This window comes from Argopecten irradians, chromosome 3 (assembly GCF_041381155.1).
Source record: "Argopecten irradians isolate NY chromosome 3, Ai_NY, whole genome shotgun sequence".
NCBI lineage: Eukaryota > Metazoa > Mollusca > Bivalvia > Pectinida > Pectinidae > Argopecten > Argopecten irradians.
This window is the reverse complement of record NC_091136.1, coordinates 2,427,043-2,438,954: the sequence shown is the minus strand read 5'-3', so window position 1 is coordinate 2,438,954 and position 11,912 is coordinate 2,427,043. Positions and strand designations below refer to the sequence as shown.

Genomic DNA, 11,912 nt, shown 5'->3' with positions numbered 1-11,912 from the left:
GCTGCTTACTCAATTTTCGAGTTTCTTACACCAAACAACCGTGATTATCTCTCTTGGGGCACACTTTAAAGCGATACATTGGAAAAATACAGTACTTTATACAGATCAACAATCGTTCAAAAAATAACAAACCAAAAATAATGATGTTTATTTTTTTTTCTATAATGTAGAAAATTGGCAAATTATTTTGTTGTATCTAAAATTAAAGGAAAGACGATAACGAATTGTGCGGAAAGATAAATTACATAAAATAACTATTTCAGCCGATTCGTGTTCTATATTCACAGTAAACGAATATCTACCAACAGACATGGTCCATACAGGACAATCTCAAACAAAGCTACGTGGATTCATATTTATATCGTATTTGTCGTTCGGAAGACCTCTTGCCTACCTGATCTTGCTGGCTTTCCGAAGAAATATGACTGCAGGTAGTCCGCACTCAGTCCGAATGAATTGTCTGAAGACACACCCTCTCCTATCCTTATCAGTTGCGGCATTGTTACAATCAACTTAAAAACATTAGAATCTTCAAAGTCAGTTGGCATTGCACTTACATTTTAAACGAACATTCAGTTTTTGTTTCAGAGTGTGTTGCATTTTTCAAAGTCGACTTTGTTTATTTTACATTTGAAATCGTTTGCAACTGCAAAGATAAGTTTGTAATCTTAAAAATAGAATATTGGTCGATAAACGGAGAGATTAAATAAGAGATAAACGAAAAAAAAAAGAAAAAGAAAAAAAGATCACACAATTAATTTAAGGCACAATCCTAAACAATTCAGTTCAGTTCCTTATTACTTTGAATATTTGCAGTACAGTACACACAATACCAGATAACTACTCACAAACAACACACTCACAACTTACGTAGTGTAGAGAGACATCCCACACGACTACTGTAAATAGTGCTTAATAAATTCAATTACATATGTTGGAACTAAATACCATCAAATTTTGTCTTTTCACATCTCACACTATTAACACTACATTACCACAACACTGACATTCATCTAACACTCGAAGCATCAATTTAAACTATCGTCCTCATATTATGTATTTCTAGATATTACTACAAAAATATATTATTTGGTCGTTTCTGAATTATAATAAATGCTTATTTTCTTTAAACACATTCTGACATTCTCAATTTAATATAATCATGTTATTATAATAGTAGTGAATAAGGTAATAAGAAAATCATATAGACCTTTATTTAATCAATCATTACGTTTACATATGTACCATTTCTGATCAAAATTCCGTCAACGTTAACAAATTACAACTAAGTAAACAATGGAAAACATAAAATAGCCAACAATGTAAGTCACCAACTCCGGCTTTTGTTACAAAGTCTTGTATATTATATATAACAGCAATCACACAGGCTTGGAATCCCAATATCAGACGACAATTGCTTTTAAAAATAACCAGGGCCGTTTTCGATTATACGGTTTGACAGGTTGGACATAGCTGTTGGCTTATGAATTAAAGATGGATCTGGTGATTTTATATTGTTTTCAGACGAGCCTTCACAAAGCCCTCACAGGCATGTTTAAAAAATGCAGGTCCCTCAGGATTTATACTTGAACGACTATAAATAAACGAAAACGACCCAGATCCAAAAATGTTGGAAGGCTAATATGTCATGTGATACTATGGTTTCACACATTTTGATAGTTGATACTTTTCATTTCTTAACTTTCACACAATTATTGATACTGATACATTGTATAATATAATTTTAGTGGTTATACAACATGTTTTATGTTTAAATATGAATTTGATTGATTTATTATTAATAACTTTTATCAATTTAATTTTATGACTTTTAGATCATGTGATGAAGGAGTTACAGATACTAAATCAAACGCTTACAAAGATTTTATAACACGATATCAAGTTTGAAACAAAATAATGAAATGAACTATTTTACGATTTGTTATTGTTCAAATGACTGTCACATTCGACTGATTTAGAAGCGTTTTAACTCTGTTGGTATTGAATTAAAAGTTGATGATGGAGAAAATACATGTAAAATTGAACTCGCAAGTTTAACTACTTGAGTGACAACACATATATATAGGTTTAACTATTATGTATATCAGACATAGTGTTCAGATGTGTATAGCAGATATTCAAAACAGTTGATAGCCTGATTCGGCAATATTTTCTCACTCAACAATGGGTCAATTAATTATAAACAAATAGCTAATGAGTGGAGTTATCATAATTCATGAGTAAACCAGACTACTTAAGATTGCGAGATGCATTGTTAGTCGTGTAATATCTTTAATCTTTTAATTTTATATATCTTCTTGGGCTTTTAAAATCGATATCCATACATTTTATGTACGATCTTTCTTGTTTGATATACACTATATACACGTAATATAAATAATGTAGATAACAGAAGAAAAAGTGGAATAATAAACTATGCATTTGTACAATATTACACTAAAATACGTTATATTTTCATCAATATATTGTATTAAAATTTCTGTTTAGTTAGAAATTTGTTACACCTTTTCAAGCTAACAAAACTGTATTGAATACAGGTAGATTTCAATCGATCTGTAGAGGCGTTCATTAGAATCACATTCGACTTGTTTCATCCTGGTATTTTAAAAATGGCGTCCTAGTTTGTGTCAAGGCCACTCTAAGTCAATTGACAGTAGTGTCACAACACTGTACGGGTTTTCCGTTCCTTAGGATTTGGAAATCCAGTCGTCTTGGACAGTGTCGTGGTAGCGATCACCTGTCCACCAGTTTGGACGTTCTTGTATTTTACGTTTGCTAGGGAAAGTTATTGCTTCGATAACATGTCGGTAAGTTTTGACAATATGATATTTACGTTGATGTGTAAACAATGGTGTAATGTGTTGTAAACAAAGAAACTGTGTGTATGATTGTGTAAATAGACCTTAAGAATACATCGTTTGGATTATTTTGTAATATAGCTACATGTTGCAAAGGTAGCAGGTATAGCAGACAAATTATGACTAGATGTAAATAACAATACTATTACTTTAAGTTATGTAGAAATAACGTTTCTTTGAACTGTATGTAACAAAAAGGTTTCGTATATACACATGTTTGTATATAATGCGATATTGGCTTCTACGTATATTAATTATTATTTCTATCCAATGGAAATATCTAAAATTGTATAGTATTCGAATCTGCATACTGTTCTGAAATCGAATGCCGTGATCATCTGTTTATACTGGAAGTACCCGTAACTACAACTTCCTTGTTGAATTGTTAGCTTCGAGCTATTTAAATACAAACATAAAGCTACCAAGTTCAATCTTTAGAAACAGTGAAAGTATATTGTTTACCTCAATAATCCAAACAAGAATTCGGTCGTTGCATCTGAACGATCTCTGTAAATAAGTTGTTTTTGTTTTTGCTTCAATAAGAACTACATGTAGACGCCAAAATGTCTTTCTTTACTACAATGCACACGTGTTTATAAATTACATATAGTTTCTTGCACGATGCATCATATGCACTGTGATGTTTAGTTGTTGATTGACCACAAGGTAAAATAAAATATAAAATGTATAAACATGTATGTAACTTCCGCGGTGAGATATACCAGGTTGGTGCTTGCAATATGTGTACTAACTAAACTTTGCGATTCAGATATTCATATTTATTTAACTCATATTGTATAGTTCACGATCGTGGTAGCATAACGTGTCAAACACAATTAGTCTGTTAGCGTAGATATATTTGGCCAGACCAACGAATACTTAAGCTCGCAAGTTCGATGCCCCGAGTTTGCACAAGTCACACATTTATATTTATTTCGTCAATCATTTTAATAAATTATCTATATATAATATGACAATGGATACGCATTGTTAAGCATATGTTGGGTCAATGGAGGCGTTCAGCTATAGCACTGTGCACTGCATCGTCAACATATTGATTATATTTACTATGTACCGCCGGGTGTTTTATACCCGATTCTTGTCAGGACTCGTCCGGAGATTACGCTCCATATGTATAATACGGTGGCTCATTGATCAACACTAATCAATGAATAGGTATTTATGTACCATATATACTGTAGTGAAATGTATGTGAAATACTTAAACTTACTTACTGTCCGCCATTACACATAGTGGCCGGATGTCTTGTATGTCGAACTCTGGTCCTTGCCACTTAAGCAAAGAACTTTTTGTCTAGAGCTACTCAAATTGGTCTTACAGTAGTGTGTTAACGTTATTATGTGCATGACCTTGAATAAATATAATTTTTACCAACTCCTCAGTGGTTATGTATTGCATTTGATTAACGTACGTGACTTTGGTATGGGTAAAGCGTACATGTTATACCTGTTTAATCGTAATCATCAATGATTTGGGATTTCAACAGTACAGTTGTATCAATCAAAATATTCAACAATGTCGTGGAATTTGTCAATAATTCTTGTAATATGTTTCATAAGGCATAAAGAAAAATATGTCTATGTCATAATTTGCTTGCTTCGTGGTTATGTAACAGAATTAGCCTCATTGAATTGTCACTTTAAACATTTATATTCCATTTGTGTGGCATATAAGGGCTCCGCCCTCGGTCATTATTTATCATACTCACCTTATGAACCTGAACACAAGTCTATAATTTTTATATTAGATATGTCGTTTCTTCATTAAAATGTCCAAAACAATATCTAACAATGCTTGAAAATAATAAGAAAAGCGTTGACCAAAGAACGGCACCCTTAAAAATGCAACGTTTAAAAAAAAAATTGTGTAATAAAGTTAACTGGATGTTTCTAAAAATGGGTGAATCACCGATTGCGAGTCAATATGCTATATATTTAACGTCACGTGACCATGTATTACACTTTGTAGCCAATAAAAAAATAGTGGAAAGTAAGATATATCTGATATATAATAATATAAATATTGATTTTGTGTATTATTGTTTTATAATTTAATTTTGCTTGTTACGAGCATTTTTATTGGCTTAAAAATTACTTTATCAACCCATAAAGGAAAAAATGGCGTCGCCGTTTGTGGCGTTGCTTCTGATTGACTGAGATGACGGGGTAATGATTTCATAGACAAACGAGTCTCAAAATGAATATTGAATAATGATTTTTGTGTTATATCTCCATAACATAAAAAATCTATTCAAGTAAATCCTTCAATAGTAACGAAATAACATCAACATGGAATTTATTGTGGTTAAATTATAACAATAATTTATAAAAATGTCGACAAACATGTTTGTAGTTATATCATATGCTATTTGTCTGTATAATGAATAGATAAGAACTTACAAGCATTAACTTATGGTAACACTCACACCTTTTATATTTTGTAGCAGGTGCCGCAGGAGGAAGACGAGACAAAAGCGAGTGAGTAGGCAAATTGTTTATCTTAGATCACCATCATTAACTCGAATCCGTAAACCAGATATCTCGAGTTACTATCAATATCTCAAACTATTATACACGTTATCTTGAGTTACTATCATTAACTCAAATTTCTAAACTAGTTATCGCGAGTCACCGTCATTAACTCGAATTTATTTACCAAGCTACCATCATTAACTCAATTCTTTATACCATTTTTCTTGAGCTTCAATTCCGTCGCAGTTATCTCGAGTTACCATCATTAACCTAAACCAATACTAATAATTCAAGTTTATCATTAAGTACTAAAATTTCAACATTTGAAATTTCGTTGATAATAGAATCAAAGTCAGGCGTCGAATCTAGTACAATGTTAAGATGGGTAACCAAATGTCGGCTGTACTACTATTATGTAGTGCACTATCAGTGTATCTGATACTCCATCGCGTAGCTATAGTTGATGTGTAAATGACTAACTTCATTAACAGTTTTACCAATAATAGCAATTGTGTTTGCCTATCAACCTTTTTTGTATATTTGATACTTTACCTGGTTCAATTTCTTTCAAGCTCTAAGGATAACCTTTGACCATTTTGATAAGAATGGCGATGGGACAGTATCAGTGAAAGAGTTTGGTAAAGTGTTTCGGTCTCTAGGAAAGAATGTCACCGAGGATGAAATAAAAAGAATGATCAATGAAGTGGACAAAGATAGTGAGTATGGTTATACCCCTAGAATATAGATTTTTATAAACTCTATTGCCAAAAATAACATTTAATGAACAGTTCCATCGAACGGTTCAAAAGGTGTCATGGCTGTTTTGTCCTAGACCAGCTAGTATTACATGTGTACATGTAGGTAAGAGTAAAATATACTTACATTTAATTTAAGAATACGTCAATCACCATGGTAGTGTTAAGGTTTCTGACACCGGGATTTTTACAATGTCAGTGGAATTCTCTTTAGGAATCAGTCTCGTTATGATATGAAGACAAAATACTGTACTATTAAGATAAGTAATTAACATTAGGTCGGAAACAATGTTAAAGTGGAGAAAGTGACGCGCTAGCACATACTGTATGATATGAATTATTCGCGGGTTTTTATTTTATGCAGTAATCACTCTTGTATAACATATAATTACAGGGAAGAGACCCAATATATGGAGAATACAAATGGAAATACAATTTTTTATGCCTCTTTTTTCAGAAAACGGCAAGTTGAACTTTGAAGAATTCGTTGACTTCATAACTACGCATAAATGTACACAAACGCAAGAAGAACGAGAAGCAGACCTGCAAAGTGCATTTAAAATGATAGACAAGAACAAAAATGGTTACATAAGTATCAAAGAATTCCGCAGCTTATTGAAAAATGTTGGTGACCGTCTGTCCGACGAAGAAGTGGCGGAAATGATAGCGTTAGTTGATACAGATAATGATGGCAAACTTAATTATGAAGGTACAGTAGAGCCCTAGATTTGATTATCCCTATCCTTCATATCCAGCATCTGAAAGAGGCTTTTTTTCTCTAAGTTTCATATTCGCCGGTGCGCTTAGTAAAACAATCTGCCTTGCTTACATAGTTTAAATACACTACTATAAAATATCATACTGATATAATCATCCATTGACATATTGACATATCCAATCGTTCTCTTACAATAAAACTTTAGCAGGCTGCTATATTGACATATCCAATCGATCTCTTACAATAAAACTTTAGCAGACTGCTATATTGACATATCCAATCGTTCTCTTACAATAAAGCTTTAGCAGACTGCTATATTGACATATCCAATCGTTCTCTTACAATAAAACTTTAGCAGACTGCTATATTGACATATCCAATCGTTCTCTTACAATAAAACTTTAGCAGACTGCTATATTGACATATCCAATCGTTCTCTTACATTAAAGCTTTAGCAGACTGCTATATTGACATATCCAATCGTTCTCTTACAATAAAGCTTTAGCAGACTGCTATATTGACATATCCAATCGTTCTCTTACAATAAAACTTTAGCAGAATGCTATATTGACATATCCAATCGTTCTCTTACATTAAAGCTTTAGCAGACTGCTATATTGACATATCCAATCGTTCTCTTACATTAAAGCTTTAACAGACTGCTATATTGACATATCCAATCGTTCTCTTACAATAAAGCTTTAGCAGGTTGCTATATTGACATATCCAATTGTTCTCTTACAATAAAACTTTAGCAGACTGCTATATTGACATATCCAATCGTTCTCTTACAATAAAGCTTTAGCAGGTTGCTATATTGACAAATCCAATCGTTCTCTTACAATAAAGCTTTAGCAGGTTGCTATATTGACATATCCAATCGTTCTCTTACAATAAAGCTTTAGCAGACTGCTATATTGACATATCCAATCGTTCTCTTACAGTAAAGCTTTAGCAGACTGCTATATTGACATATCCAATCGTTCTCTTACAATAAAGCTTTAGCAGGCTGCTATATTGACATATCCAATCGTTCTCTTACAATAAAACTTTAGCAGACTGCTATATTGACATATCCAATCGTTCTCTTACAATAAAGCTTTAGCAGACTGCTATATTGACATATCCAATCGTTCTCTTACAGTAAAGCTTTAGCAGACTGCTATATTGACATATCCAATCGTTCTCTTACAATAAAGCTTTAGCAGGTTGCTATATTGACAAATCCAATCGTTCTCTTACAATAAAGCTTTAGCAGGTTGCTATATTGACAAATCCAATCGTTCTCTTACAATAAAGCTTTAGCAGGTTGCTATATTGACATATCCAATCGTTATCTTACAATAAAGCTTTAGCAGACTGCTATATTGACATATCCAATCGTTCTCTTACAATAAATCTTTAGCAGACTGCTATATTGACATATCCAATCGTTCTCTTACAATAAATCTTTAGCAGACTGCTATATTGACATATCCAATCGTTCTCTTACAATAAAGCTTTAGCAGGTTGCTATATTGACAAATCCAATCGTTCTCTTACAATAAAGCTTTAGCAGGTTGCTATATTGACAAATCCAATCGTTCTCTTACAATAAAACTTTAGCAGACTGCTATATTGACATATCCAATCGTTCTCTTACAATAAAACTTTAGCAGACTGCTATATTGACATATCCAATCGTTCTCTTACAATAAAGCTTTAGCAGACTGCTATATTGACATATCCAATCGTTCTCTTACAATAAAGCTTTAGCAGGTTGCTATATTGACAAATCCAATCGTTCTCTTACAATAAAGCTTTAGCAGGTTGCTATATTGACAAATCCAATCGTTCTCTTACAATAAAGCTTTAGCAGGTTGCTATATTGACAAATCCAATCGTTCTCTTACAATAAAGCTTTAGCAGACTGCTATATTGACATATCCAATCGTTCTCTTACAATAAAGCTTTAGCAGGTTGCTATATTGACAAATCCAATCGTTCTCTTACAATAAAGCTTTAGCAGACTGCTATATTGACATATCCAATCGTTCTCTTACAATATTCGTATTCAATGATGATCTCACCGGCTAGATTTTTTCTCCACTTTTATTATCATCTAATATTGATGAAAACCAATTCTTTACTTTACAATAATAATATGTTTTTTTTTTTTCGTTTTTCATCATTTTAATATTTAAGTAAACTGCTACGTTATTGTACAAAAAGAAACATACGCTTCCTCGAACATCATATAAGTAAAGTTAATTAACGACAATCTCTTTTTCACGACAACTACTAGTATGTAAGCTCAATTAATAAGACTTTTCAGTTCCACAAACCAAACTACTTCGAATAGTAATCGATTTTACATTGCATGTTTTATTTATCTTTCATGATTTGCTTATTTTCCAGAATTTGTGAAGATCCTGTCATTGTGATATTCGGACGTTGTACAAAAACATCTTACGCATTACCCATGATAGCATTAGGATGTAATGTGTAGCTACCGGAACAATCAGGTAACCAACTGGATATGGAGCGAAGGCAGCCATTTTAAATCGATCAGGGAATGCTGAAAGTTCCACACTCTGGGCCTTTATTTTAGAATTGCTACCTTAGATAGTTGTACTAGTGTTAGTACTATATGTTTTAGTTCGTTAATTTAACATTGTAGTACCAAAGAACAGTTAACATATTATGGATGATGCTTTGTGAGCAGTTATTACATATAGAAATACTCCGTACAATGTTCCATATTGTTTGGGTCAGACTCTACTGTGTATACAAAGTGACTACATTAAATTCGGTGCCAAAACTGAAACTTTGAATTTCTTTTATTGAACGTTATTATCGTTTTACATTGTTATTTTTACACAAAGTTAATATTGCTTTAAAAGTATCCCGTGAATTTGATTTTTTTTTAAATCTTTGTTCCAGGAAAGTGATATGTTTCTATTAAATTCAGTTTCTTTTGTATAATATGATACAATATTATGTTAAGTGATGCTTAACACTCGCACATTATACACGTTCAAATCGAATGATTAAATTTTGCATTTAAATACAGAAGACTTCCATTGCTCTGATTTGTTTTCATTGAGAGAAATTGATCATGTCCTGCCCTGTTTATTTGTTTACATTTTGATGACCATTTTTGAATATACTTGAAATTACATCACCTGTAAAATAGTGATGTGGGCATTGTATTTTTTGCATATATGTTTTCAATTGTGATATACATTTTTTACTGTACTGGGCTTGAAATACATTGTGACATCAAATGTGTACACAGGAACGTTAGGTCTACGTAAATACGAACTTTGAGTGTACATACGATTCAATATCATTTACTTGTGGTAAACAAAATAATATACGCTTATCATTTTTATACTTACATAAAGATTTTTGCGCAATGACGAAATTGATAATATATTGAATTTATGGCGTGGCATAGTATATGGGGTACTGATTTTCTCTTTAACTTTGCCTAGTTTTAACAATTACAATTCATAAACATTGGATCACGTGCCATTGTTTTTACACCTTTGTTATATAACATGACTCTTAATCATAGTTCTATATTCATTGTTTTATTATATGTAGTTATAGGATAACTAATTCAATGCCTTCTTCTCTTCCATCGACTCTATAACCTATATAAGTAGGATTACTATTTGTTTGTTTGTTTTAACGTGACAATAATAAGTCTCATGTTCTGGTGGAAGCAGGTAACCATGTAAGTAAACACACAATAGACAATATGTAATGGTTTTTTTTATCAACAAACCTAGCGTGAATAACTTCATTATTTAACAATCTAATTAAAGTACAGATCCTTTTTATAACTACGTTTGATAATGGGATCTGAGAAAATCCCATAAGAGGTCATGTCCAGGTGACCTTTGAAAATGACCAATCAAATTGCTGCTTGCAAAGTTTGACAGTGAATTTCATGGGACGAAATAGTTTGAAAACGCTGTCAAAATCATGTTCGTGTACGTAGTCATCTCGCCCAAAGGGCACAACAAAGATAATTGTTTATGGATGCTAGGCTAGGGCTAAATGACGTAAAACCGCATTTGATCTGAAGAACACGTGACATAAAGTTCGTGACCCTTTATGTGATATTGTCAGATCCTCTATTGCCCGGAGTGGTTATAAGGATCTCTATTTTAATCAGATTGATTATTGAATGGATTAGATACCGCATCAAGGTGTGTTATAACTGTATGTACTGGGCACTATCTACATGTAAAGAATTCAGCTGTGTTAAGAAAAAAGAATGCAATCATGTCTATTTCGTTTGAATAATCTAGCCAAAAGCCAATTTTCACACTCTATTTGAAGACATTAAAATATGAAGAATATGAAGAGCTACAAAAGTTGTTCACAACTCGTAAATGATGCAACTCTTAAGATGTTCACCGGATAATCATACAATATAGTAACTTCTTGTATGGTTTTAACATAGGAAAAAATACTTATCCATATTCTCAAGGTTGTATCAAGTAAACCTGGATATAAGTTTTACTAAGTGTATTATTTATTCAATTGATTTGTATTTACATATAAATATCTGAATGTGTGCATATCAAATGGGAATAAAATACACCAAAATGTAATGCGTTGTTTGCTATCTTAATTGAATAAGTGACTAGCAGTTTGAGAAAATGTTCCCATTGTAATCTCTATCAATGGCAATCATTTTGACTATTGATGTTTTCATAATTATCACAGTTCTTAAATATAGCATAGTATCACTTGTAGTTATCTGTCAACTTTATCTACTCCCGTTGTCGAGTAGTTATAATGTAGGAAGAAAACCCGAGTTGTCTGCACTTGGTTTAGCTGCATGGCATATCAACCGTTATAGTACTTGTGAGCAGAATATTCTAAATATAATCATGTGTTTACATGTAACTTGATACTTAGGATATATGTTATCATAGCTACAGCATCATTTTGACAGCTAAAAGAATAAATTAATTTATGCAATGATGACGGGTCATATAAAGTACATATATCATGAGTTGTTAATATCATAACTAATTATGTAGTTTTATATATTACCTTATTGCTTATA

The 11,912-nt window shown here is 32.1% G+C and overlaps 1 protein-coding gene across 3 annotated transcripts; it reads left to right on the top strand.

Annotated features, from left to right (window-relative positions):
- The first annotated feature begins 2,632 nt into the window (after positions 1-2,632).
- On the top strand, positions 2,633-11,451 carry LOC138317275 (uncharacterized). Of its 3 annotated transcripts, none has more exons than XM_069258837.1 (5): positions 2,633-2,828; positions 5,356-5,377; positions 5,944-6,087; positions 6,584-6,835; positions 9,242-11,451. In XM_069258837.1, the coding sequence occupies exons 1-5, from the start codon at positions 2,823-2,825 to the stop codon at positions 9,265-9,267; spliced, it is 450 nt and encodes a 149-aa protein (XP_069114938.1). In that variant the 5' UTR covers positions 2,633-2,822; the 3' UTR covers positions 9,268-11,451. The 3 variants fall into 3 exon arrangements, with proteins under 3 accessions (XP_069114938.1, XP_069114937.1, XP_069114936.1); XM_069258836.1 differs by having other exon boundaries at positions 5,347-5,377; XM_069258835.1 differs by having other exon boundaries at positions 2,634-2,828; positions 5,344-5,377.
- Positions 11,452-11,912: the final 461 nt, after the last annotated feature.

Coding starts and splice junctions, on each gene's coding strand:
- LOC138317275 (XM_069258835.1), top strand. Junction 6,088..6,583: donor CAATGAAGTGGACAAAGATA/GTGAGTATGGTT, acceptor CTCTTTTTTCAG/AAAACGGCAAGTTGAACTTT. Junction 6,836..9,241: donor TGGCAAACTTAATTATGAAG/GTACAGTAGAGC, acceptor CTTATTTTCCAG/AATTTGTGAAGATCCTGTCA.